Source organism: Mytilus galloprovincialis, chromosome 8 (genome assembly GCF_965363235.1).
Source record: "Mytilus galloprovincialis chromosome 8, xbMytGall1.hap1.1, whole genome shotgun sequence".
NCBI classification, from domain to species: domain Eukaryota; kingdom Metazoa; phylum Mollusca; class Bivalvia; order Mytilida; family Mytilidae; genus Mytilus; species Mytilus galloprovincialis.
In genome coordinates, this window is record NC_134845.1 from 84,737,084 (window position 1) to 84,763,003 (window position 25,920).

General features: G+C 31.0%; 1 protein-coding gene and 1 long non-coding RNA gene across 2 annotated transcripts; both read right to left on the reverse strand.

Moving 5' to 3' along the window:
- Positions 1-213: 213 nt before the first annotated feature.
- LOC143042707 (uncharacterized) lies at positions 214-2,928 on the reverse strand. The gene is made up of 3 exons (XR_012968101.1): positions 2,819-2,928; positions 2,040-2,155; positions 214-301 (listed from the first exon to the last, which is right to left on the reverse strand). It is a non-coding gene; the product is annotated as an uncharacterized LOC143042707 (long non-coding RNA).
- A 2,085-nt stretch (positions 2,929-5,013) lies between these two features.
- On the reverse strand, positions 5,014-9,363 carry LOC143043804 (uncharacterized). The gene is made up of 4 exons (XM_076215985.1): positions 9,219-9,363; positions 7,978-8,154; positions 6,426-6,541; positions 5,014-5,109 (listed from the first exon to the last, which is right to left on the reverse strand). The coding sequence occupies exons 2-4, from the start codon at positions 8,078-8,080 to the stop codon at positions 5,014-5,016; spliced, it is 315 nt and encodes a 104-aa protein (XP_076072100.1). The 5' UTR covers positions 8,081-8,154; positions 9,219-9,363.
- Positions 9,364-25,920: the final 16,557 nt, after the last annotated feature.

The window sequence follows — 25,920 nt, forward strand, 5'->3', positions numbered from 1 at the left end:
CCAATAAAAAAATATACGACTACCATGAATCATTTTTTAATTTCATTTGACAGATTTTTTTCTCTTGAAATATTCTCCCCTGTATCCTTAAATCCATATTCATGAATTGCAAAAATAAAGTTTTTTCACTCCCTAACAAAAAACTTGAAATATTAAAGGAATTACCAACGAAGGCAGAAGTGTCCCTATCAAATCAAAATAAACCATTAAGCGACGATTCTAATGTTTTATTTCATTGCACAACTCGTCAGAAATATTACTCCACTAACAGTGTACGTTGGCACTTTCATGGACAAGTTATCTGAAAATATAAAATAATCAAAGTTAGTCTTAATATATTAATATGTAAAGTTGTAGCTCACATGATAAGGTTTTTTAATAATGGTAAAACAATACTCGGTCAACACATCTGGTTGAAATTCAATTGTACAACAACGCGTTGGCATAACAATCAAAATAAAACTCAAAAGTACATCAAAACGTGGAATATTTCATTTAAAAAAAGGGGTATTTTCGGGCAAAATATATATCCTGTATTGAAGGAAAATACCAAAGGAGTTCGAATATTGGACACAAATTCTAAAACCTCACATAAAAACGTCTTTAAGAACCCGGACAGGTGAATAGGGGGGGGGGGGGGCACAAGTAGTTGTCAAGGTCGAAGTTGCCTTATATTGAGAATAGGTTTCGAAGTCACCTTTAGTGACTGAATGTTTAAAAGTATACTTTATCATTAGACAAAATATATTCTAAGAACCAAGTCTGAATTTTAAGTTTATCAAAAGTTGGTACAGTGACTGGTCAAAACAATTTTTCGCAATAAAATCATCATAGATACCAGGATTGAATGTCCCTCTGCTATCTTTTGCCCCTCTTTTATAGTTAAAATGGAGACAAAAATTATCAAAAAGAATTTAAACTCATTATTTGAAGACAAACTGTCAACTACTTGTCAAAACCTGAAAAAAAACGATGAAAAGACCAACAACTGTCTGTAAAAAAAGGGTGACCGGGCTCCACTTGTGGCACCAGTTGTATAATATTGCTCATGTAAGTAATATAGAGTTATTGCATGAATATTGGGGAATATTATCCCGAGTAGAATTGTATATTGTACGAGCTTGCGAGTGCAATATATGTTCTACGAGGGACAATATTCCCCAATATTCATGCAATAACCCTTTTATTGTATAGCAATATAATATTTAATAGTAAAAAATGGTTTAAACTAAGATTTTGTCGTTGATGACGTCATGAAATTTGAAGATTTATTGCACTAGTGCAATATTATAATTTATTGCACGCTAACTTTTTGTTACTTTCTTTGGGAAATATTATATTGCTATACAATACTATTAGATATAAAGTAGCGTATGGTTTTTCCTCAAATATCTTTGTTGATATATGTTTTACTATAGATCAGAATTATAGTACTATTCGATGCAAGGTTGTACTTGATTTAGAATTATTTATTATGCAAAAATGCCAAACGATATTTCACTTAGATAGAGATGTACTTGTTCTGAATTTACACTTCTCTTGTTCAAATGTGACACAAAAAATATTCCATATTCTCAAATAATATCGAAAACAAGAATGTTTCCCTAGTACACGGATGATCCATCCGCACTATCATTTTCTATGTTCAGTGGACCGTGAAAATGGGATAAAAACTTTAATTTGGCATTTAAATTAGAAAGGTCATATCATAGAGAACATTTTTACTAAGTTTCAAGTTGATTGGACTTCAACTTCATCAAAAACTACCTTGACCAAAAACTTTAACCTGAGCTTCACACTATCTTTTTCTTTGTTCAGTGGATCGTGAAATTGGAGTCAATACTTTAATTTGACATTATAATTAGAATGATCATATCATAGAGAACATGTGTACTAAGTTTCAAGCTGATTGGATTTCAACATCGATAATCAAAAACTACGTCGACAAAAAACGCACGAACGAACGAACGGACGCACAGACCAGAAAACATAATACCCCTCTACTATGGTAGGTGCGGCATAAAAATGTTCAAACTTACCCTCGGAAATTCGCAAAGATATCTATATCTATCCTTACAGTTATCGTCATCCCAATTCCAGACATTATTGGGTGAGAATTCTATTTCAATACAGCCTTTTTTGGAATAGGAAGCATCTGAAACATTTTGAAAAGTATTAACGTGAAAGTTAAAAAAAGGTAGAAAAGAATTAAACAACACAATAGCGCAATTAATTGAAATAAATAGTCACCAATGTTGCCAAACATTTTAATTGGTTTGATCTACATACAGCCTGATTCAGGCGCTAATCATAGGTCTTTTGTAAACGTAAAACGCTATGTAGCTACAAAATCATAAGCCAGTATCTTAGATGAAGTGTTTTCCTCCAAACGACGTATATCTTTTTATGCATCTTTTATAAAATTCTGAATTAAAAATTTCCGACTTTTTCTTTACAAATATTTAAGTATTCCTTAATTAAAAAATGTACACATACATTAACATCAGGAAATAATAATTAAAAAAAAACACCAGAAAATCAAAATTATAAACAGAATATTCTAAAACTCAACATTTTTTATTTAATGTGGATTCGTTATTATTCATTGGATACCAATTTTTGTGGATTTCCTAGGTACAGGGGGGACCAAAAATTTACATATTCAACGAATTACAAATTTTCCAAAAGATTATTTTTAGAATTTGTCCAAACCACGAAATCAAATATCCAAGAAAATGCAAGTTTTCCTCAATTCTCGGAAATTGGTCCCAACGAAAGTAAATAAATTCGCAGTCTTTATATAAATAGTTAAACTTACGTTCACCAAAAGGAAGATTACAGACTGAAAAATCGCCATTGTCACCGTCATAAACATAATTCCCATCATGACCAGGACTATTTGCACCAATCCATATATCTGTATCTATTACTGAAAAAAAAATGAATTAAATTGTTATAAGCACCATAAATATATTCTATGTTTTAGTTACATACACAATGATGTATTTGTATTGAAAAAAAATTATCATAGATTCCAGGATTAAAATTTTGTATTGCACCAGGCGCCCATTTCGTCTACACAAAGACTCATCAGTGAATAAAAAAAATAAACTCATCCAACAGAGTAACGATGAATACGACTGGTAAAGAGACTGCAAGTGTGACTGTAACCGCCAATGATTGGCTGACACTTAAATGTACCTATGTTTCAACTTACAGGATTTGCTTACCCTTCCGGAGCAACTGAGAACACCCCTAGTTTTTGGTGGGGTTCGTGTTGCCTATTCTTTAGTTTTCTATGTTGTGTCATGTGTACTATTGTCTGTTTTTTTTTAAGTTTTAGCCAGGCGTTGTCAGTTTATTTTCGATTAATAAGTTTGACTGTGTCGCTGGTATCTCTCGTCCCTCTATTACAATATACCTGTGTCTCAACTAACTAGAAACAAGTGTAGTCTTAGATCTGTTGATATCAGAAAAGGCGTTTGTCCTACAAATGTATTTCCGAGTGTATCAGTTTGTCTGAGTATTGGTTCGCATGACGGTTGCAGCCCGCTCACCAGGATATGCTTATCATTTTGACTCATTAAGTCACGCTCCTTTTAAAGGTGACGAAACACTCAGTTTTTGTGCCTTTGTTCCTTTATTTGATTTATTAGATTTCACATCGTTAAACAATTCCTGTTGTGGAGAATTGTCTGATTGGCAATCGTACCACATCCTTTTTTTTTATATTAACTATCATCGTGTGTAAACTTACAATATCTTTGATATGATATATGCTATATAACCAATGAATTGTTTCGGTTGAATGTTTAGTTCCTTTTTTTTAAATCTTTATATTTTTATCAAAGGCTCAAAGCATATATTTTGTAAAAAAAATGGGAAAATTATACGAACCAAATTAATTATAGTATAAAGGTGTTAAATACCACCTTGACATTGGTCTTGGGTCCTTGAAGAAATATCATATGTTAAATTATCAGAATCGTTGAAAATGCATTTAAATCAATTAAAAAAAAAACGCAGCCGAATCAATGTTAAAAGTAAAGGCAGATCACTCAAAAGTTAACTCGATTTTGAAATTGGGTGAAATTAAAAAACTTAATAATTTAAAATTGATATTGTATGTTTAATAAAATACGCTAAAATATTGATAGGTTATGGAATTCCATTTAAAAGCTTGAGGGAAGAGGCTGTCTCGGACTTTTACCTTATATTTGTATTGGATTGTTTTAGTCAAATTAGCCAAATTGAAAGAATGGAAATAAATAAACTTCTTTAATTTTAGTAAATGACTTTTAAGGGATTTTGATGTCTTATATGGTAAGAAAAATAGGTGTTATCGGGCAAAATATTTTACACTATATTGAAGGAAAATACCAAAGGAGGTCGAACCTTTAACACAAATTCTGAAACCTCACATAAGAACGTCCTTAAGAACCAAGAGGAGGGGTTCAATAGTAGTTTTCAAGGTCGACGTTGCCTTATTGAGAACAGGTTTCGAAGTCATCTTCTGTGGCGGAATGTCTAAAGTATACTTCCTCATTAGACAAAATATATTCTTAGAACCAAGTCTGCATTTAAAGTTTATCAAATTTTAGTCAAGTGACCGGTCAAAGCAGTTTTTTAAATTTGTCGCAGGTAAAATTTGACCGGTCAAAATGATCAATCAACCCATCAATATAACTTGCTAAACAGGTTGGTACTGTTATAAAATGTAGATAACAAAATATTCCCAATAAAATCATCATAGATACCGGGATTGAATTTTTTTTTCAATTTATTTTTTTCTAGCTAAATGTATTACATGGCAGTAAAACAAAATCGATGTGTCTAGAAACACGTATATTTGATATTTAAACCGTATACAATATTTTGTTATTTACTATTATTATATTATTATATATTATTATTGTATTATTACTTTGAACAAGAAAATTGTTATTTGTTTTCAATGATACGTCGCTACTGTTTTCAATTACAATGATGTCAAATGATCAATGTTTTTTCTCATCACTTACCGATACTAAGTGCACTTCGGACAGCATCAGCTTCTTGTTGACTGTCTGGCTTCCATAGGTAGGCTCCTGGTTGCATGGAACATATTTTCTAAAATTTTAAAACAAGACGCATATGCAGTATTTACATTTCTAACATAATTTCAAATGGTAAAACAAATGAGATATTTAGGTCATGTTATTATCATAGGAAAAACATGATATTTTAATGTATTGGTACTGCGAGTTTGAGTTAAATAGTTTATTTCATTGCTTTAGTGTTTTATTTCTTTGTTTTAACTTTAAAAAAAACAATTCTTCATAAATTACACGCATTTTATGCGTTTGTCGGGATTTATCTACTTTAAGAACGCTCAAAAGCCGATTATTTTTAAAACCATAGAAGTATAAGAAACGAAACAGTTGATGTTCTACTTGAACAAACGTAAAATTAAAAAAAAATACCGAACTCAATAGAAAACTTATATCAGAAAAAAATCAAACGCATCAAACAAATGGAAAACATCAGGCATATTCCTGAGTTGGTACAACAAAACGACCGATAGTAATAGTCTAATCCTTCTACTTTAGATATTTGCTAATGTGTCTTCTAATCTTATTGATGTAAAACTACCATTTCTTTCAAATCATCTTTCAATACTGTGAATTCATGATTATATCAATCATTTAATTTTGGATGTAACGCGTCTTCTGATTGGCTGACGGTGTTTTGTCTATCAGGTCATAGACATAATTTTCTCATGTGACCGTGACGTCTTCAACGTTTTTCATTACTCACTTCGGCTTAAAATGGAATTTAGAATAAAATTATAAGGAATGACTGTTATGTTTTTTCTGTCTATTCGTAATATCATCGAAAAAGTGGTGCACACATAATAACACACTACGCGGGTTATTCAGTATGCATCATATTGTTTGTGTTATTTCTTAATAGAATGAAAACATATAACAGTCATTCCTAAAAATGAAAATCGCAAAGTTAAAAATTTGTAATGCAATACTAGTATTCTTGTGTCTTACAATCGGAGAAAACATTCACATTTTACAAAATGAAATTATAAGGAGGATACCAAAGTAATATTCATTTTGACAACTTAAGGTGGTACCCAACACTTTAACTAAAATTAATTTGGCTCGTTTAATTTTCATAAAAATTTTGTTAAAGTATTTACTTCGACCCTTTAACAAAAAAATAAAATTTCAGAAACTTTGAACCAACCGTTTTGTCAGAAAAATTACACTGGTTATATAGCAGTTTGACAAACAATAATTTTGATCATTGAGAAGCTTATATTCCTTTTACAACACAACGTAATTAAAACGTTTAGCTGACTTTACAGAGTTATCTCCCTGTCATGGTAGGTACCACCTTAAAATGAAATCTTGCACTGTATCAACCATACTCACCTGAGCAGTAGACCAAGACGCTTTATTATTTTCACTGTAGAAGTAACAGTTAGGACTAATAGTTTGGTCATTTAACATCCTATATCCTGCTGGGCAATTTGTTGGAACACATGGTGCTTTGCATATGAAAAAAATGAGTGAAGCTTTTAAAAATATATAACAAAAATAAGATAAACCGAAAGGCAATGTCATGCTGGTAAGTCGCAGTTATTCATAATGGCTCTGATGTTAACCAAAGTAGAACATACACTGTAAAGGTTATAATTGAAGAAAATACTCACTTTGCAAAATATATTATCTGAGTATAAATATCATTTTACATGATTGTCTTCCAGATGATTGTTTTTGTTAAAAAAATAATATGATTTAAAACGGGATATGTTAGTTTTTGTTACAACAACAAAACAGTTATTGCACACAAAGTTGAGTTAGATATTGTTTCATTAACGTTTGTTTTAAGTTGGCATGTTTAAAATCATTGAAATAAATTATCAATTGGTTTGTTTAATGATACATTGATAGTTGTTTATAACACACCGTGCAAATTTACTCTTATCAACATTTGTCATTTAACATGATAACTCCCAATTCCTCGGTTATTTCATTACTAAGGAAGTACCAGGAATGGACGATTTATTTGATTTTTGTACATTTTGTCAGAAGAAAGACGAATGGGGAGTGTATTCTGAATCCGGTGTCTGGGTCCGCAATTATCAGCTTCATTGTTACAATTAAGGGGGTAGACTTTGGTTCAGGGAGATAACTCTTTAAATCAGTTAAGCGTTTGTAAAAGTCAAGTTCATCAATGTATTTAAAGCATTTACCTGAAACAGATTGAAAACAATCTATGTAACCTAGAAGCTTAGAATATATTTTTGAAAATGGTTGACACAAACGTACTGATGATTTTAAGAGTTATTTCCGTTAACCTAGGTCTACCTCCTTAAATGGTTTGTATTCATTATTACTATGATAAGTATTCATTATAAAATCCAACAAATATATACGCGTATAATGATTGTGTGACGTCATTGATTCAAAGTATTTTGATGTTGACAAAAATATCAATGTTTTAGGATCGCTATCTGTTGTGGTTGTTTTCTTACTTTCTGTTATTCAAGACTTCAACGAGGAGATGAAAATATAAATTAAAGACAGGCTGTATACATTCTCGGTGGTTAAGACGAACATGTGTATTTTATAATATTCTCAAAACATTAGAATGTCAAGGTTAATTACTGAACAGTACTTACTTCTTTGTGTAGCTGTTTGTGAAGCTGTTAGTGTTATTGGAACAGTAACCGAAACAGTATAATGTCATGGTTAATTATTGAACAGTATTTACTTGTTTGTGTAGCTGTTTGTGTAACTGTTTGTGTAGCCATTTGTGTTATTGGAACAGTATCCGAAACAGTATAATGTCATGGTTAATTATTGAAAAGTATTTACTTGTTTGTGTAGCTGTTTGTGTAGCTGTTTGTGTAGCTATTTGTGTTATTGGAACAGTAACCAAACAGTAAAATGTCATGGTTAATTATTGAACAGTATTTACTTGTTTGTATAGCTGATTTTGTAGCTGTTATTGTTGTTGGAACAGTAACCGGAACAGTTGTTGTCCCAATAGTAACATCACTCATAGTCGTCATTCCCATCATGGTAACAGCCAATGTTAAAAGAACAAGAGGAAACAATGGCAAAATTGATCCTGTGCCTAATCCCGTTCCATCCACTGTACGAATTCAGAAAATATGAATTAAATGATGATTTAATGTAACACAAAAAATTATGATCCTTTAATTACTTTGAGGTTGTTTAAAAATATCGTATTCTCTGAAAGCAACAACATGTATTTTCTAAGTTATAACGTACAATTAAAATGTGTTTATGCTTTTGTAAGGTAATTTGAGATTTACGTTTAAGGATTAAGGAAGTTTGCTACTCTGTTTCACAATAACAAGCTTTAAAATAGACTATGATATATATTGATAGTATATAAATATAGAAACGAAAAAAGCAACAAACAATTATGGGTCAGTTTGCTAGTTTTCGAAATATAAGCCATTGAACATTGGGCGGAAAATAATCTTCTTTACATTGTCACCTTTTTTCTTCTTTCAAAACCGACGAAAACATAAGAAAAAGATTTTCAAAGCAGATATTTTAAACTATGTTCAATCTAATAATAGAAAGAAAAGTAGCGGTTAATAGCCTTTTTTTAAATAGCACTACATGGATAAAACCAAAGAATTCCGAACATCTGGCAAAAATTTAAAATCATGAGGAGCGAACTTCCTTAAAAACGACTAACATCTACATCTACCTGTGAGAAACAGTCTGGTCATTTGATGCACCCGGTCTTTCAGTTTGATTGTAAATGTTTTCGAAACCAATTAACAAGATTAAATAGCGGTACTCTGACATCTTTTCACTACGACTTGATTTGTACGAACAACTGTAACGCCAAGTTCTCAATCCAGTTTGTTTTCAGATTCTAAACTAACCAATCTTCGTATGAAAGTTGTATTGATATTCTTGAAGGTATTGATTTTCCACAGCTTTTCACAGCATAGTCTGTATTTTTTACAACACCATCTTCACATATTAAATGTATAATTAACCTTTTAGTTTTTACTTATTATAACAATAAATCATAATGTAAAGAACGTGTTAAGAAAATATCGGAGTATAAGACAATTTTATACAAAATCAAACAGTACAAAACTTTTCGGAATGTTATGACATTGAAATCTATTTATACTATTTTTAAGTTTTATCAATTGGCGAAAACGTTACCTGTAGTCCCAATTTCATTAATGATCACAAAGTCTTGCTGTTGTATTTGATCTTGTCCCGTGAATATTTGTGTAGGTATTTGTCTAGGTAAAAACTGTCCTATGCATGTCCTTTGTGAGATGAATACTGCAGTCAGAACTACCACGGCTAGCTATATATAAATATTAATACAGCATTAGATAAATATTTGATTTCATTTTGTTTAGGGGTTAGTTATATCAGATTTGGATTGTAATGAAATTTTGAATAATCATCGTACAAAAAAACATGGTGACGACGTCTAACCTCTTCAACCTCATGGATAATGTTCACAGAATCATTGAAACAAGAGCTTCTGTTGATTTTTCTCAAAATTCATTAAAATATTAAAAAAATGTGGAATACAAATGTTTATTCGTACGCAGGATAGCATATATAATATTTGAAATAGAAACTATGAACCATAATATATCTGTTTTTTTTTAAATTGCATTTTCAGACTTCTGAATATATAATATAGAATTTGACTGTTGACTATAATCAATTAAAATGTGTTGCGTACTATACATGCTATACTGCAATGTACACACATAACATTTAAAACAAAACAATACCATATATAAATTAAAACAAGTTTCTTATTTTAGAATATGAATTATGATATTTTATGAATTTTTCGCAAAACAAAGTTAAATAAAATGCAGTTACATTTTTATCTTTTACATTATACGTTGAGTACACACCTGATAATATTTAGTCATATCTACTATCATATGGTTCTTCAATACAAGGTACTGGCTACCTCGAAGCAATCATGGAATATTTATGGAGTTGAACAAACTGATAGTCACGTGGACGATTACCTTATGAACTAATCATATAGCTAGTTAAATAGAAAGATTATCAAGACATCATGTTTTATTAATAACATATACTTGATCCTCAATATGAATTCGTATCTAGGGTAGTACTTGTAGACATGATGTGTGTATATCGATAACTTTATAAGCCGTTGAATCCGGAAACATCCTTTTTAATGACCTTATTGGCGTTGAGAGGTTATATGTGTTACATTTTCACTCATGAAAACAACTTATATGAAGTGTCCACATTACCATCATAAAAGACCTTTTTTTTATTTTTCAATAATTATAGGATATACAAATAACATTATTTCAAATCAAAACAAAATTCAAACCAACCTTACACAGAAATAAATTTCCAAATAGCATATCGTATTTGATATCAAGTGTAAATGCATATCATATAACAAATAACAATAAGTTGAGAACACTTATGTTACTCAAAGGTTGCAATTTAGTAAATATACACAATGCAATTTCCCAAAGGACCTCCCTTTGCGCTATGAAGTTTCGTTAAAAATAAATTCCAGAACGGAAAGTTTATATGCACTACTATTTTATGCAAAGGTCAAACTATAGGGCTGTGTGGTCTATTTTCAACATTAATATGTCCCGAACTTCTAGAGATTTAAACTTATACTCATATGCCCGAGCCACCTTACACGTATGTTTTACTTTATTTCAACATGCTTATCTGAATTAGCAATGAGTTTGCATCGATTAGGGACATATGTTACATTTTCACAATTAAAACTTAAACAAAACATAGCCATAACTGACACAAATATAACTCAAAATATAAATATGAGAGTGAAAAAGAGAATTTAAAAGATGTTAATATAAAAACTTCAAAACAAGAATGTAAGGTTTTGTATTTTCCTCGGAGTTCAGTATTTTGTGATTTGCCAGAAATAAATCGTGCAGACTTGCCAAATTTAGTGAAAAGATAGCATTTGCCTGAACGGCTATTTGTCCACTGAAATTGAGGTACGAACACATCGTGATCAGGTTACAGATGGTTCAAAATTCCAAAATATAAATAGTTATCAAAGGTACCAGGATTATAATTTAGTACGTCAGACGCCCGTTTCGTCTACATAAGACTCATCAGTGGCGCTCATATCAAAATATTTATCAAGCCAAACAAGTACGAAGTTGAAGAGCATTGAGGATCCGGAAAAAAAGGTTGTTAAAAAGCAGAACAGAAACCAGAGAAACGCAAAAGAATAATATGTTACTCAAATTGTGTTGTGAGTGCCATAATGTATAGTCAGGGATCTAAAACATTACCAGTTGAGGCTGAAATTGAAATTAATGCAAAATTTTACCAATTTATTTAACAAGATATTTGTAATTATCATTTTTTTTTTATTTCTTAGAAACGTTGTCATTTCCATGTGCAAAATCCTTCGAAAGTTTTTCTTTAAAGATATAAGTATGAAAAGATTGAAAACAATGCATATTATAATCATTAAAGGACTCTGACATGTACAACTGATGAGATCTTCCGAGTAACTTGATACTAAGGGTAACATCAGCTCAGTAGTCAATACTTTGTAACGGACCTGCTTTATAAATAAAGACAACAGTAGTATAGCGCTATTCAAAAGAGGAACGAAAGATACCAGATGGACAGTCAAACTCATAAATCGTTCAAAGTCATAAATCGATTGAGATAAAACAAATACGGGTTACAAACTAAATCGAGGTAAACACGTCAACTATACAACGACACAACAGAAACACTGAAGTGCAACAAAAAACAAGCGATAATGCAACACACACCGAAATGAATCATTTTTCTGACTCGGTACATGACATTTTGAGTAAAATTGTAAGGTGCACCTGTTTTTGTGGCTAGCCAAACCTCGCGCTTTTATGGCAATGTGGCTTTGAAACAGTCGTGTGACGGATAGTCCTGTAGTGATTTTTATGTGTTCTGTCCTAGTTTGTTTTACATGTTCTTTTATATTGTATGGTTATCATGTTGAAATGTACTACTGTATTGTTTATTGATATTTTTCTCTGCCCTGGATGTTCTTGCATTGATTTGGTTTTGATTCCTGTCATGTAATGTTGTCATTTTAGTGGTATATTTAACATTGCATAATTATGCGAGGTTTTCACTGCATGAAATGATACATTTAATATGAAATCAAATGCATATTTTATGCATATTAAATTTTAAGTTAAATAAATTAGTAATACTATGCATTTATTTCACAGGAAATTTCTAATTTAACATAAATCTAAACTAAATTTAATAATGCAAATAAATTCCAGAATTTAAATCTAGTTTAAAAATATTTTGATATCTAGATAAGTTTAAAATTTAAAGAATTTTAATATAGATTAAATTTGAAAAAATATCGAATTTAAAGAATTTTTAATATATAAATTAAATTTCAATAAATTTCAAATTTACAGAATATTCAATATAAATAAAATTTTAAGAATTTTCAGATTTGATGAATTTTCAATATAAATTTTATTTGAATAGATTTCAGATTTAAAGATTTTGTTTAATAAAAACTCGATTAAAATAAATATGTGATATAATTTGAATTGAATTTCAAGATTATTTATGAAATATTTTTAAAGTTTAATTACATGTTAATTCAAATACATTTCTTGTTTACGACTTATTTAAATCAGAAATAATTGATGCAAGCTAAACTTTATTGTTGTTTAAACATTGGTAGGCATTATATTCGTGATTATTTGTGTCCGAACGATAGTGAGGGCTTAAACAACACGAATATAATGCCAACTCATGTTAAAACTACAATAAATTATAGCTTTCATCAATTATTTCGATTCTGATTAAGGCAATAAAGGTAATTGCTTAGTCCGGTGTGTATAAGTTTTGTGTAAAATTGAGAAATGAAATGGCGAATGTGTCAAAACGACAACAACCCGACCCTAGAGCATACATCAGCAGAAGGCCACCAATGGGTCTTTAATGTAGCGAGGAACTCCCGCATCCGTAAGCGTCCTTCAGCTGGCCCCTTAAAAAATATGTATACAAATACAGTGATAATGGCCGACATATTGAACTCCGAATTATACACAAGAAACTAAAATTAAAAATCATATAAGACTAACAAAGGCCAGAGGCTCCTGACTTGGGACAGACGCAAAATGGCGCGGGGTTTAACATGTTTATGAGATCTGTTTTTGTAAGCTCTCCCATGATCCTTTCTTTTTTGTAAATAAGCAAGAAATGGAAACGAGATTATTAAGAGGCAGGAGATTTGAACAGCCAGCCTGATTGGTTGTTGTATCAAGGTGAAATATGTCAATTTCGAATTGCAACACATTACAGTCGTAATAAATGAAATAGTAACAACATGTGCATAATTTAAGAGTTTAGAAGTGTTTGGTGTTAATGAAATTTATTAAATGCAAGCCAATTTGATAACATTCATTATTCTGCAGTAATCAATATTCACATGTGCAAACTCATTTTATTTGATTAAGAGGACGGGTATATTCACAAAGGCAAAGTAGGACGTCGTATTAGAATACAATTTAAAGTCAATATGAATCCTGTATATCTAATGTACCTACAAAACAGTTGTGGAAATCAAAAATAAAGAAAAGGCAGATTTTTGTTCTGCTTGTTTTTATTGGAGGAGGGATATGGAAGATTTATTTCTACTTTTACTTAAATATCTGGTTAGGTAAGTTCTTTTCTACATCAAAGAACCTCATTAAATTCAAACTGATCAGCATTACTTGTCATTTCAAAGAAATAAAAACATCAAAAAGCAAAAAAGAAAACCATAACATTATTAACGTAATTGCCAAATTCAAAAACAATCGTGCTGCTGGGATTTTAATTAAAATGCTATAGGATCTCATCCCAAATGCTGTATACAAGAAAAAAATAATAAGACGTAAAGTAAATTTTCAAATATGTACAATTGAATAAAAAAGCACACGCATAATCTTTTATGGACAAAATTATGTAATTTCAAGCAAAACATTATCAAATATTGAATGTTCTTGGACAATTGAAGAAAAAAATAAGTTTATAGGTTCATAAATTCTCATTATGTGAACTGTTAAAAATAAAAAGTTATCTCCCTTTGACCAAGAGATATAAATAATGTGGTGAAGTCTTACATGGAAAATCTTGACAGCAAATACCAGACACTGAAATGAGCCAAATTATCATTCAGCATTTAATCAATAAGAAAAGGCAACAGAAAAAGTAAAATTAAAGAAACAGGTAGGTTAACCAAACACAATTTCAAATTAAAATTGTTGAAATTAAAGAGCAATATATAATTCATCTTTTATATTTTAAAAAACAAATCAAAGTCAAATTCAATAAACCATCATACTCCATTTGGCTCATTTTCAGAGGTTCCTCTTAAACTGAAAACTGTCAACTATAATTCAAAAATAAATTATGGAGGTATTTTTTGTCCTTGCAATTTCAAAAAGGTACTTCAAATTCTATTCCCTATTCAAAATTTAATCTTATTTTTTTGTCATATGCTCTTAAGCAAATACCCTTGCAAAGTCTGGAGATTTCTTGTGACAAGGCCTCTCTGATGACCTGCTTACAACTCTCTTACCCCTTAGCTTTTAGCCTTGTGCATTCAGCTATCTTTGGTATTTACTCTCTAGTAAATGACTATAGTTTAACCATGATTTAAAAACATTTGACACCCAATAATTGGCTAGCCGCAATAATTTGTCACTTGCACATATTCGCGTGGAATCCTTACTATTACCTTTTCAACACATACATTTCTTAAGACTCTGTTGTTTATAATTAAGTAATCATTAAGAAATCAAGCTTGCGACTCCCTCATGCAAAGATAACATTTGATTCATTTTGGCTATTTATTTTAAGTACTTGTTGGTCATAAAGCCCTCGCGTATTCATTTTTTCTTAAAGCTGTGCTCTTGATTGCATATACATTTTAAACATCGCAGTGAGGCTTACGCAAGGAAACCCCTTTAAGAAGATTTTTTTTATTTGGTAAATGGTCTTGAAACAATTCGTATTGATTAATTTAATATTAAAAGTATAAATAACTGTACAAACACTATAGTGTAGAATTTTCTGTAACAAGAAATTAAGTCCTGTAAATGAACCAATGTTGCAGTAAACTATAACCGATGTTCATTATATTGCTATTGTTTAACCAGCGTACAGAAAAACATTTTTTTGAAGTTATATTTTATTATAAAAGTATAGATCACTGTAGACACAATTTAATGTAGAGTTTTCTGTAGCAAGAAATATAGTCCAATAAATATAGCAATATTGCAATAAACCAGAATCAATGGTAAACATTCGTAAATGTACATGCAGCCTTAATAATCAGAGGTATTGGGCTGAATGAACTAGCGATTATTTTAATTATCTAACAATTTCCTTCTTTATAATGTTGATGTAGAACTTGAATGTTTAAGATGTCCAAAACCAAATTTTATACTATGTCTGTACAAAATATCACAGTAACAACACGTAACAGTAATGTCGGTCATTTTCCAGTCCAATGGTACAAGACTGTACAATATAATGTATAAATCAAACTGCATATCTAACAATTTATAATTAGCGATCGTTAAATATTTTGTCATTTTATTATAAGCGACTGCACCGATACAAAATGTAGTTATATACACCCATACACGGTGAGAAACCGACAGAGTAAACAATACAACGGCTGAACTTGTAATAACAAAATATGTTCTGTTCAGAACGCAGATGACAATCAGTGTTGCTATGTTGAAAATACATCCTCAAGCAAGACGTATGAAATATAGTATAGGTTTCCAATATTCATGTGGTACGTCTCTTTTTTGAAATTTCAGCAGTACTGAATATGTTAAATCTTTTAAAAAAAACTGGAGATTCATATCAAAGGAAAGGGTTTTGTGCGAAACTGTCTTAAAACCAAACACAAATTGATCATATGTAAAATACTGCGTAAATTATATTACATTTTATGTCACCTTGTTACAAATCATCCTCTTCCTATTGCGTGACGGATAAATAACTGTATATAGAAGGATATAGAACAACGAAATATTTACATTCTGATGAAATTGGGCTGTCATTATATATTAATTAAATATAGCTTTTGAAAATATTTGTTTTTAACTCCAGAACATAGTCAAAATAGTGTTGACCATTATCTTAAATTCACATTGATTGTACACAAGATATTTCATCCCATAACAATCCGAATTTTTGGGATGCATTATTCAACGTAAATGTATGTGTAGAAGAGGGACGAAAGATAAAAAGGGGACAGTCAAACTCATAAATCGAAAATAAACTGACAACGCCATGGCTTAAAATAAAACAGACAAATAGACAAAAATAGTACAAATGACACAACATAGAAAACTAAACAAAAAGCCACACGAACACCAAAGAAAACTAGAGGTGATCTCAGGTGCTCCGAAAGGGTAAGCAGATTCTACTCCACATGTAGCACCCGTCATATTGCTCATGTTATAACAAATAAGGTCAATAGTATAATTCGGTAGGTCACATTCATGAAATAGAAGGAAATTGTAGGTTATGAAGTAAGTAATATAACTGATAAAATCTGTTAAACGGTTATTCCATATCGGTCAAATAACTCGTTATGGCGTCAGTTAAATTTACGAAGGGATGATTTACACTTTACCATTTGTAACTCTAATAGCTTCCTTGTGAGCAACAACCCTCTATCAAGAAAATCATCAGAGGGAATACATGCAAATGATTACGAAGACGAGTCATAGCCACGGAACAAATTATAAAAATGGTAGTTTAAAGGCATAACGTGGTTGCAGTCATTTAAAAAAAGTCGTAGAACAAAGATCGTATATTTGATTGAATTGTCTTAAAGTCATGACGTAAAAAGTAAAATTTAAAAGAAATATTAGTCATATAATAATCAGGTATAATAATAATCACCTAACTATATATGTAAATTTGAAAAAGTTTGCTTGTCATGCTTTGGATTTTTTGTCAGATTTTCGGAATCCTCTGGTTTTGTCTATTTGTCTTATTTTTTAATAGTTTTCAAGAACGTAAACTTGTCAATGATACAGCTATGAAAAGTCAAGAGAGAATATTGTCCCGTCAAATTTTTAATGACTAATATCTCGATAATAAGCTCATTTACCTATATATTGATTTTGATGTTAGATTCCTTTATTTATCCCCTATCAATATAAACTATTATTTTGAAAAGTTACATATTTTGAAACTGAGAAGCGAACTCCCTTAAGAAGTAATTTGATAATGACTTCGGGATGTAAATACGAAAAACAGTATGGAAGAAGTTAAATCCAAAGATACTTCAAAAAACTTCGAAAACGTATCTATTCTATATATTGAATAGTTTATGGTGACCTTTATACAGCATGTACATGTCAACATCCGTTTTTAGTCAAGGAAATGATGTAATTGTGTGATACTAAAAATTTTAAATTATCAAGTTTATTGATTGTTAAATGGAAAATGATCTATTACCCTTCAGGGTCCTCGATGGCCGAGTGATCTAAGTACTTATTCCTGTAATCACAAGCCAGTCAACACTACGGTTGTGAGTTCGAACCCGGTCGTGTGGGTGCACTCGATTCCAATTTTAAATAACTAGGACTTTCAGTTTTCCTATCGAAAGTCGGTGGGGCTTCCTACGTACACAAAAAAAAACTGGCCGCCACGAAATAGCCTAAATGTGGTGCTGAAAAGTGGCGTTAAAACACCAGAAATAAAAATCAAGTCCATTATTCATCAACTGACACAGAAATAACATTCGAATAACATAAGTTTATCTATTACTAATTCAATTTATATAACAAGTACCTCTGTGTACTCATTATTAATCGTGGAATACCAATTTTCGTGGATATCGTGTATAACGATGAACATCAATTATGAATAAACAAAGTATTACAAATCTTTTTTAGGCTTGTACGCAGACTTTTGCAAAAACCGCGAAATCTCCATGAAAGTATGATTGTACTTGAAGTCACGAATATTTGTACCCACGAAATTAAATGAATCCACGGCAATATGAGTTGTTTATTTCAAAAGAATAAAATGGAGCCAGCTAATTTTGATCAATGTATTACATAACTATTGAAGTACTGACAAATTGATTTCATCAAATATTAGGTATTTCTGTCGAAATACACCTATGACGTCACTACTGTGGCGTTGATACTGTACTGTGACAAACAGTACATGGTTTTGTTGTGCTGATTTTGTGTGTCCTAGTTTGTTTTATGTGTTCTTTTTTATTCTATGGTTAGCATGTCGAAATGAACTACTATATTGTTTATTCGTGTATCTCTCTGTCCTTAATGTTCTTGCATTGACTTGTATTTGATTCCTGTCAAGTAATGTTGTCATCTTAGTGGTTTATTTCACATTGTCATACAATGCGAGGTTTGCAGTTGTCTAGCCAAATAATCTATCAAATAATCTGCCCAATTTCGCGTGGGATCTTTACTTTTCATCGATATTGTTCAGAAACATACCTTTAACAAGTCACTGTTTGTTTATAATTATAGTCATTAAAAAACCAAGTTTTCGACTCCCTCAGACACCGATAATATTTGATTGATTTTGCTTTTTATTTGAAGTCCCCGTTGGTCACAAAGCACTCGCGTATTCAAATAATTTTTATGCAAGCAGACCACTTGAGATGTTTATAAACGGTTGATTATTTCCCGTTAGCGGTCTTGGAAGAATAGACGTCTTGAATAATAAAGAAGAATTGTGGTCAGTATCAACTACTTTGTTAATTCCGATTTAACATATATTTAGAAGTTTACAATAAATAAGCCCTAATGTAAGAAAACATGGTGTGAATTTCGTATTAATTAATTAAATAATAAATGTATCAAACACTGTAGTATAGAATATTCAATAACAAGAAACAAAGTCCTATGAATGTTCTAATGTTGCAGTCAATAACCATAACCATGATTATTTATAGCCAGCGAACAGAAAAACATTAAAATCAGAGCTATTGGACTGAATGAACTGGCGATAGTTTTAATTATCGATGTCTTTTCATCTTTATATATAATACGAATGGCTATGATATATAAAACCAAGTTATATAGTATGTCTGTACAAAGTATCACAATAACTGTTATAGTAATGTCGGTCATTTTCCAGTCCATTAATAGAAGACTGTACACTATTATGTAAAGATCAAAAAGCATATCTAACAATTTATAATTAGCGTGAAATATATATATTGTAAAGATGTTTTTGGACGCTGCTACACCGACACAAAACGAAGTTGTATACATCCATACAAGGTGAATAATCAAAAGAGTAAACAATACAACGGCTGAACTTGTATCAACAAAATGTGTTCTGTTGAGAACGCAGATGACAATCAGTGTTGCTATGTTGAAAATACATCCTAAAGTTACACGTATGAAATATATTTTAGTTTTCCAATATTCATCGGATGGTACGTCTCCTTTTTCAAATTTCAGCAGTACTGAATATGTTAAATCTAAATAAAACTGGAAATTCATATCAAAGAATTTTCTTTTGTCACCGTCTTCAAACCAAACATATATTGATCATATGTAAAATACTGCGTAAATTAAATTACACTTTATGTGACCGTCCTACAAATGATCTTCTTCCTATTGCGTGACGGTTAAATACATGTTCAGGATATAGAAAAAAAAACAAAATTTGTACACTAAGGATTCATTATCTACATTCTGATGGATTTGTGATGTGATTGTAGATTAAATATTAGCTTTTGAAAACATTTTGTTAACTCTAGAACATGGTCAAAAAGTGTTGACCATTAAGTGACTTTCGATGTATTACCTTAATTTATATTATGAGGATCGAAAGGGAAAATGTTTTTCTGATAGGTGAATATTTCAACACAATTTAAGTTTGTGTCAAAAATTGTACTCGTAAAAATTCACTATGATTGTACATAAGATATTTCATCCCATAACAATCCAAATTTAAGGGATGCACAAATTATTGGATGCATTAATTACGCAATTGTATGTGTAACCATTCTTCAAATGTTTACTTAGTTAGGTCATGGTCCCGGCAAAAACTAAAATAAATTGAAGTCCATCGGCATAACGTTGTTGTTCATTTTTTTGTCATTTTTTACAATTTCAAATATGACGTCACTTGGCGTTCAGGTTTAAACCTATTCGGATTTGTCAACATTTTGTGTTACAAATGTCTGGTTATGTAATGTATTTCAGTTGTTTCCTGTAATTAGTTAATACTTCAGTCTTATCATGTACATCTTTTGTATATAATTTTATAAATTTACTGTTTGCAAAAGTATAAAACTTTACATTTTACCCTTCAAATGACAAAGCGATTTGTTTTAGTTTAGGCTTTGGATGACATCACTTCATAGATTAGTTTAGGCTTTGGATGACATCACTTCATAAATTAAGATGTTTTAGATTTATGAGTTTGACTGTCCCTTTGGTATCTTTCGTCCCTCTTTTAACAATTCGATTTACAAACAAGTACCGCTGTGTTTTCATTATTAATAGTGGAGTACCAATTGTCGTGGAGTTCGTGGGTAAAGATGAACAACAATTTTAAATATTTAAGGTAGTACAAATCTTCTGCAAAACCAAGTATTCACGAAAGTATGACTGTTCCTGAAGCCACAAATATAAGTATATCCGAAAATAAAAATAAATCCGGCGGTGTTTTGTTTTTTTGTAATTTTGTTAAATGGATACATAACTAATGAACTACTGACCAATTAATTTCATCATTCAGTAGTTGTTTGATAGTTGGTTCAGCTCATACTATAGATATTCCTAATGTTTCAGAAAACAAAGTGTAAAATGTTGCTTGATAGTGGTAAATTTACCTATTTCAGTATTCCTGGACGGGCTAGAAAACTGCTGCAATCAAATGGAGATTTAAAACCAGTCTAACAAATAACAGATGAATTTTTCAATTGCGTTCTTGATGTCACATTCTTATTGGCTACAAATTAAAGTCGATTCAACAGTTGACATGTCTTTCGGCGCCGTATTAAAATGTTGGAATTTACAAATATTGATGTATTATGATCGAAAATAAAACAACACCTACCACACTAACGCCGTTATATTTGAAATACAATATACTGTGGATTCATTTATTTTCGTGGGTATCAATTTTCGTGGATAGAGAAAAAAAGGCATTTCGTGGTATACGTAAATTCGTGGATCGCTGATTAGGCAGCAACCATTTGATTTTCTGGGGGGGGGGGCTATGGTTTTTTTCTCTGTACAAACTTTTTTTTTCGCCTGCGGTGAAAAACAATCTATTTTTTTCGCAACAAGTCGAAAACAATTTTTTTCTTTCAATTTTAGCATTACATTTAGTGGCAGCTGAGGGTGAAACAAACAATTTTTTTTTCTCAGAATCAAAAACAAATTATTTTTTTCTCCAAAAACTGGAAACAAACTTTTTTTTCCAAAAAAAACCATAGCCCCCCCCCCCCCCCCCCCCCCCCAGAAAATCAAATGGTTGCTGCCTTACAACAACAAAAAATTGGATACGTAATTCGTGGATTTCTTTTTGATTTATGAGATCATATGACCTCCTTGGTTTGATCAATAATAAAACAAAACAAAAAAGAAGGAATTCATTGAAAAAGTTTTGAATTGTCAAAATCGTCGCTTGGTCATTCTAGTTTAAAGTGTTCATTGATAACTTCGATTACAATAATGGACAGAGACAACTAATTATTTGTTTGTTTTACAATTAATAAATTCTTGTCTGAATTCTATAAGGCATTCAAAACTTTATGATTGAAAGCTCATTTCCCTAATCACGATATAATAAACAGTTATATAAGTATAAGGTGTGAAAATAAATGTTCCTGTCATAAACAATATTACCTACGGTCAATATCCCCGTACTTAATCCTATTGATTTTTAATCACTGGTAAACCAAACTATGACACGATAATTAACAACTTGCAGTTATTTTCCATGAACAGTTTTAATCAATTTCAAAAAGTAAATTATCACTGATATTCGATATATTTATTATAGATTTAATCAAAATACTTGTATCTTCTTTCAATAAAAAACATGTGTTATGTTACAATGTTTATCGCTAATCAACACTATACTAGAACTGCATAACATAACCGGAAATAATCATTCGACTCCATACACATTTATCGGGATTATTCTTCGTTGAATTCTTAAATTCGTGGTTCGCTGTGACCCACGAAACCCACGAAAATTGGTATACCACGAATAAAAATGAATCCACAGTACATATTTTAAGCGTACAAGTAACGAAATAAACTACAGTTTAGTGTTTTCATTTGCCTGATGTCTTGGGATTTTTTCATGATGCTAATGCGGCAAAGTCCTTCATGAATCTTCATAAATTTGTTGGAAATTTACAAATGGTCTGGGCACTGATGTTCGAATGTTCATCTGAGCGTTACAGATGGATAAAATTAACGAATATCACGGCCCAGGAGGCCTTGTTTAAATTTTCTACAAATATGTGACTTCCTTGAATTCTAAAAGGACACATCCATACTGAGTCAATAAAGATCTGAAAGGACGGTGCGTATTCCGTGTTAGTGGCTGTTCTATTTTTTCTACCTGCTAGATAAAGCTTAAACAATCTAATAAATCAGTACCTTGCATATATCATTTCTTAAATAACCATTAGAAATAAATGTTTAATTCTTTAAATTAACAAACCCAACATTTTCCATTTCTCATTTACAATTTTTCTCGTTAGCTAACGTCAGATCCACTTTTGACATTCTGTAAATAAGGACCCACAATGTTGACCTCTAGAAATATGTGAATGTACGAGTAATGCAATAGGATAGAAGAAAAAAACAATTTCTACCTCCAACCTCCATTTGAATGCAATATAATTCAAATTTCGATGTTTCACGTAATGGAAAACCCTTTATATGCTGGACTTTTTGATCGACAATATATTTGTTGAGTTTGGAGGATTTATATTTCAACAGACAGTCGGTATTCCAATGGGTACTAATTGTGCACCCCTGCTGGCTGATTTGTTTTTGTACTCGTATGAAGCAGAATTCATTCAGAACCTTCTAAAAGACAAAAAGAAAAAGCACCTTGCGAAATTCTTTAATTTTACTTTCCGATATATTGATGATGTTCTATCATTGAATAACCCATATTTCAGCCAAAACTTACATCTCATATATCCAAGTGAACTTGAAATTAAGGATACCACTGATACTAGAAAGACTGCTTCATACCTTGATCTTTTCCTCAATATTGACGTAGATGGACGACTTCACACGAAAATCTATGATAAACGGGACGATTTCAACTTCCCAATTATCAATTTCCCATTTCTCAGCAGTAACATACCCTCTGCCCCTTCGTATGGTGTTTACATATCACAATTGATACGTTATTCTCGTGCTTGTTCACACTATACGGACTTCATATACAGGAGTGTGCTCCTTACGCAGAAACTGCTCCAACAAAGTTATGAGGAGGACAGATTAAAATTGACACTCCGTAAATTTTATGGACACCATCACGATTTGGTGGATCCATACGATATGTCGTTGACCAAACTAGCTAAGGACATTTTTACCACATGGTAGATTGTGTTTGTCATAATGTCGTCTGATCTTTTAATTACCAAACGTGACTTATTCCCGATTATGACTGTTTTGCCGAGTGTGAACTCGCATTACTATAAGACGTGGTACGGTACTTGTCTATCCCAAATTCATGTATTTGGTTTAAATGTTTAATGTTGTATTTGTAATTCTCATCGGATTTTGTCAAATGTGTTGACGTCTTTTCTATTATATTTATGTGTTATGGTAGAGAAAATTAATCATCGCCTTCATTTATCAGATTTGATTTCGTTCAACGTAATCAGTACGATATTTTACGTTTGAAGTTAGATTCAAAACAAACCGGACATAGTTTTATAATATAGTTAATTGCTACCTTAGTTTGTTATTAATAAGTATTAAAATGTGCTTTGTTATTAAATGCAATATCAGTATTTAGTTCAAATATATAATCTTAAATCAATCCTAATTCTATCTTATTCATTCTTATGTGACGTCATTTTTCATTTTTTGATGATCTGTTTTACAAATTGAAATGACGTCATTTTTTCGTCATTTTTCAGTTTCAAATAGGACGTCACTTGGCGTAGAGGTTTAAACTTATTCGGATGTGTCTACTTTTGTGCTTCAAATGACTGGTTATGTAAATGTATTTCAGTTGTTTCCTGTAATTAGTTAATACTTCAGTTTCATCATGTACATCTTTTGAATATTCATTTTATAAAATTTACTGTTTGCAAAAGTATAAATTATTCTAAATTATAGGGATTTTCTGGTAACTAACAGAAAACCCTTGCCGTTTTTGGCACAACCTTTTTGATCTTTTGGTCCTCGATGCTGTTCAACTTTGTACTCGTTTCGACTTTCAAACTTTTGTATCTGGGCGTCACACGTAGGTCTTGTGTGGACAAAATACACTTCTGGCGTATTAAAATTTTGAACTTGTTGCCTTTTGTTGGCTGTTGTTCGTGTGATTCTTTGTCAATTGTGTTCTCCAATTTATTTATATTGTAGTCCTGTGTTGTCATTTTGATGTTATATTTCACATGGCCATAAAAGTATAAGACGTGTCATGGTACTTGTCTATCCCAAATTCATGTATTTGGTTTTGATGTTATATATATATGTTATATTTGTTATTCTCGTGGGATTTTGTCTATGTGTGTTACATTTTAGTGTTATGTCGTTGTTCTCCTCTTATATTTTATGCGTTTACCTCGGTTTTAGTTTGTTACCCCGATTTTGTTTTTTGTCCATGGATTTATGAGTTTTGAACAGCGGTATACTACTGTTGCCTTTATTTACCCTTAGCGTTTTCATTAGTTTGACTACATGTTTAAAGCGCCAAAAGCATTAACGTTTTTTTGTTTAACTTTGTTGATTTCTACGAGCTCTTATGCATTAATTCTTTTTGTTAGGCAATAAATTAAGAATTTGAAGTCTTTTTTCAACTGCAATTTGAAAACAATAAAATCGGCACAGTATTTGCAAATAGGTTACGATCAATGTTGATTTACTTGGAAGGTATACTGTAACAATCCTTATTATTTATATCTCTTAATCTGCGCTAAATATAGTTACACTGAGAATTTTATCAGGGTCTTGTTTACAAAGCGAAAGAAGCATGTTATACAAGATCTTAAATTTAGACATTTTTCCAATTTTGTCTATTTATTATTGTGATTCAATAGAAAATGAATAACATTGCTGTAGACGAAGAGGTATCGACGTCAATTAGGATATAACGGCGATAGCTCTACCAGTTCTGTTTTTGTCTTATATGGAACATAAACATATCTATTTTCATATATGATGATACAAATGGAAGGAAAATCAATCTCACATTTACCATTAATTCCTGCAGTATGTTAGAAATACGGATGTCAACGTGTCTAAGTCTTTCTGGCCAATACACAACATTCAAGACATTGCATAAACGAACATTTACCATTTTACTGCTCCTTATGTTAATTATTTTGAAAGTATCACTGGTCTATAAACTACAAGGAACATTTACAAACAGATAGATCTTAACTTTATTATGTCAAATATCTAAGTTATGCAGTGTCGTTAATCTTTAAACATAGCTATGAATGAATATAACGGGGTATATATCGAACAAGAAAAGAAAAATGTTATTAGGAAAAGTTTGTTTTCATCCTCATCTCCGCTTTCAAATTTCATATAAACCATTAATATTTTACAAATATTAAAATAATATTACACAATGTGTCAGAGATAAATATAACAACGATTGTTATTGAAAA

Bases quoted from the DNA above. Each gene is read 5' to 3' on its own strand.
- LOC143043804 (XM_076215985.1), bottom strand. From the start codon at position 8,080: ATGATGGGAATGACGACTATGAGTGATGTTACTATTGGGACAACAACT. The intron at 6,542-7,977 runs GTAAATACTGTT...TCATATGCAAAG, and splicing joins AAAATCAGCTATACAAACAA to CACCATGTGTTCCAACAAAT. The intron at 5,110-6,425 runs GTGAGTATGGTT...TTAAAATTTTAG, and splicing joins CGTCTTGGTCTACTGCTCAG to AAAATATGTTCCATGCAACC.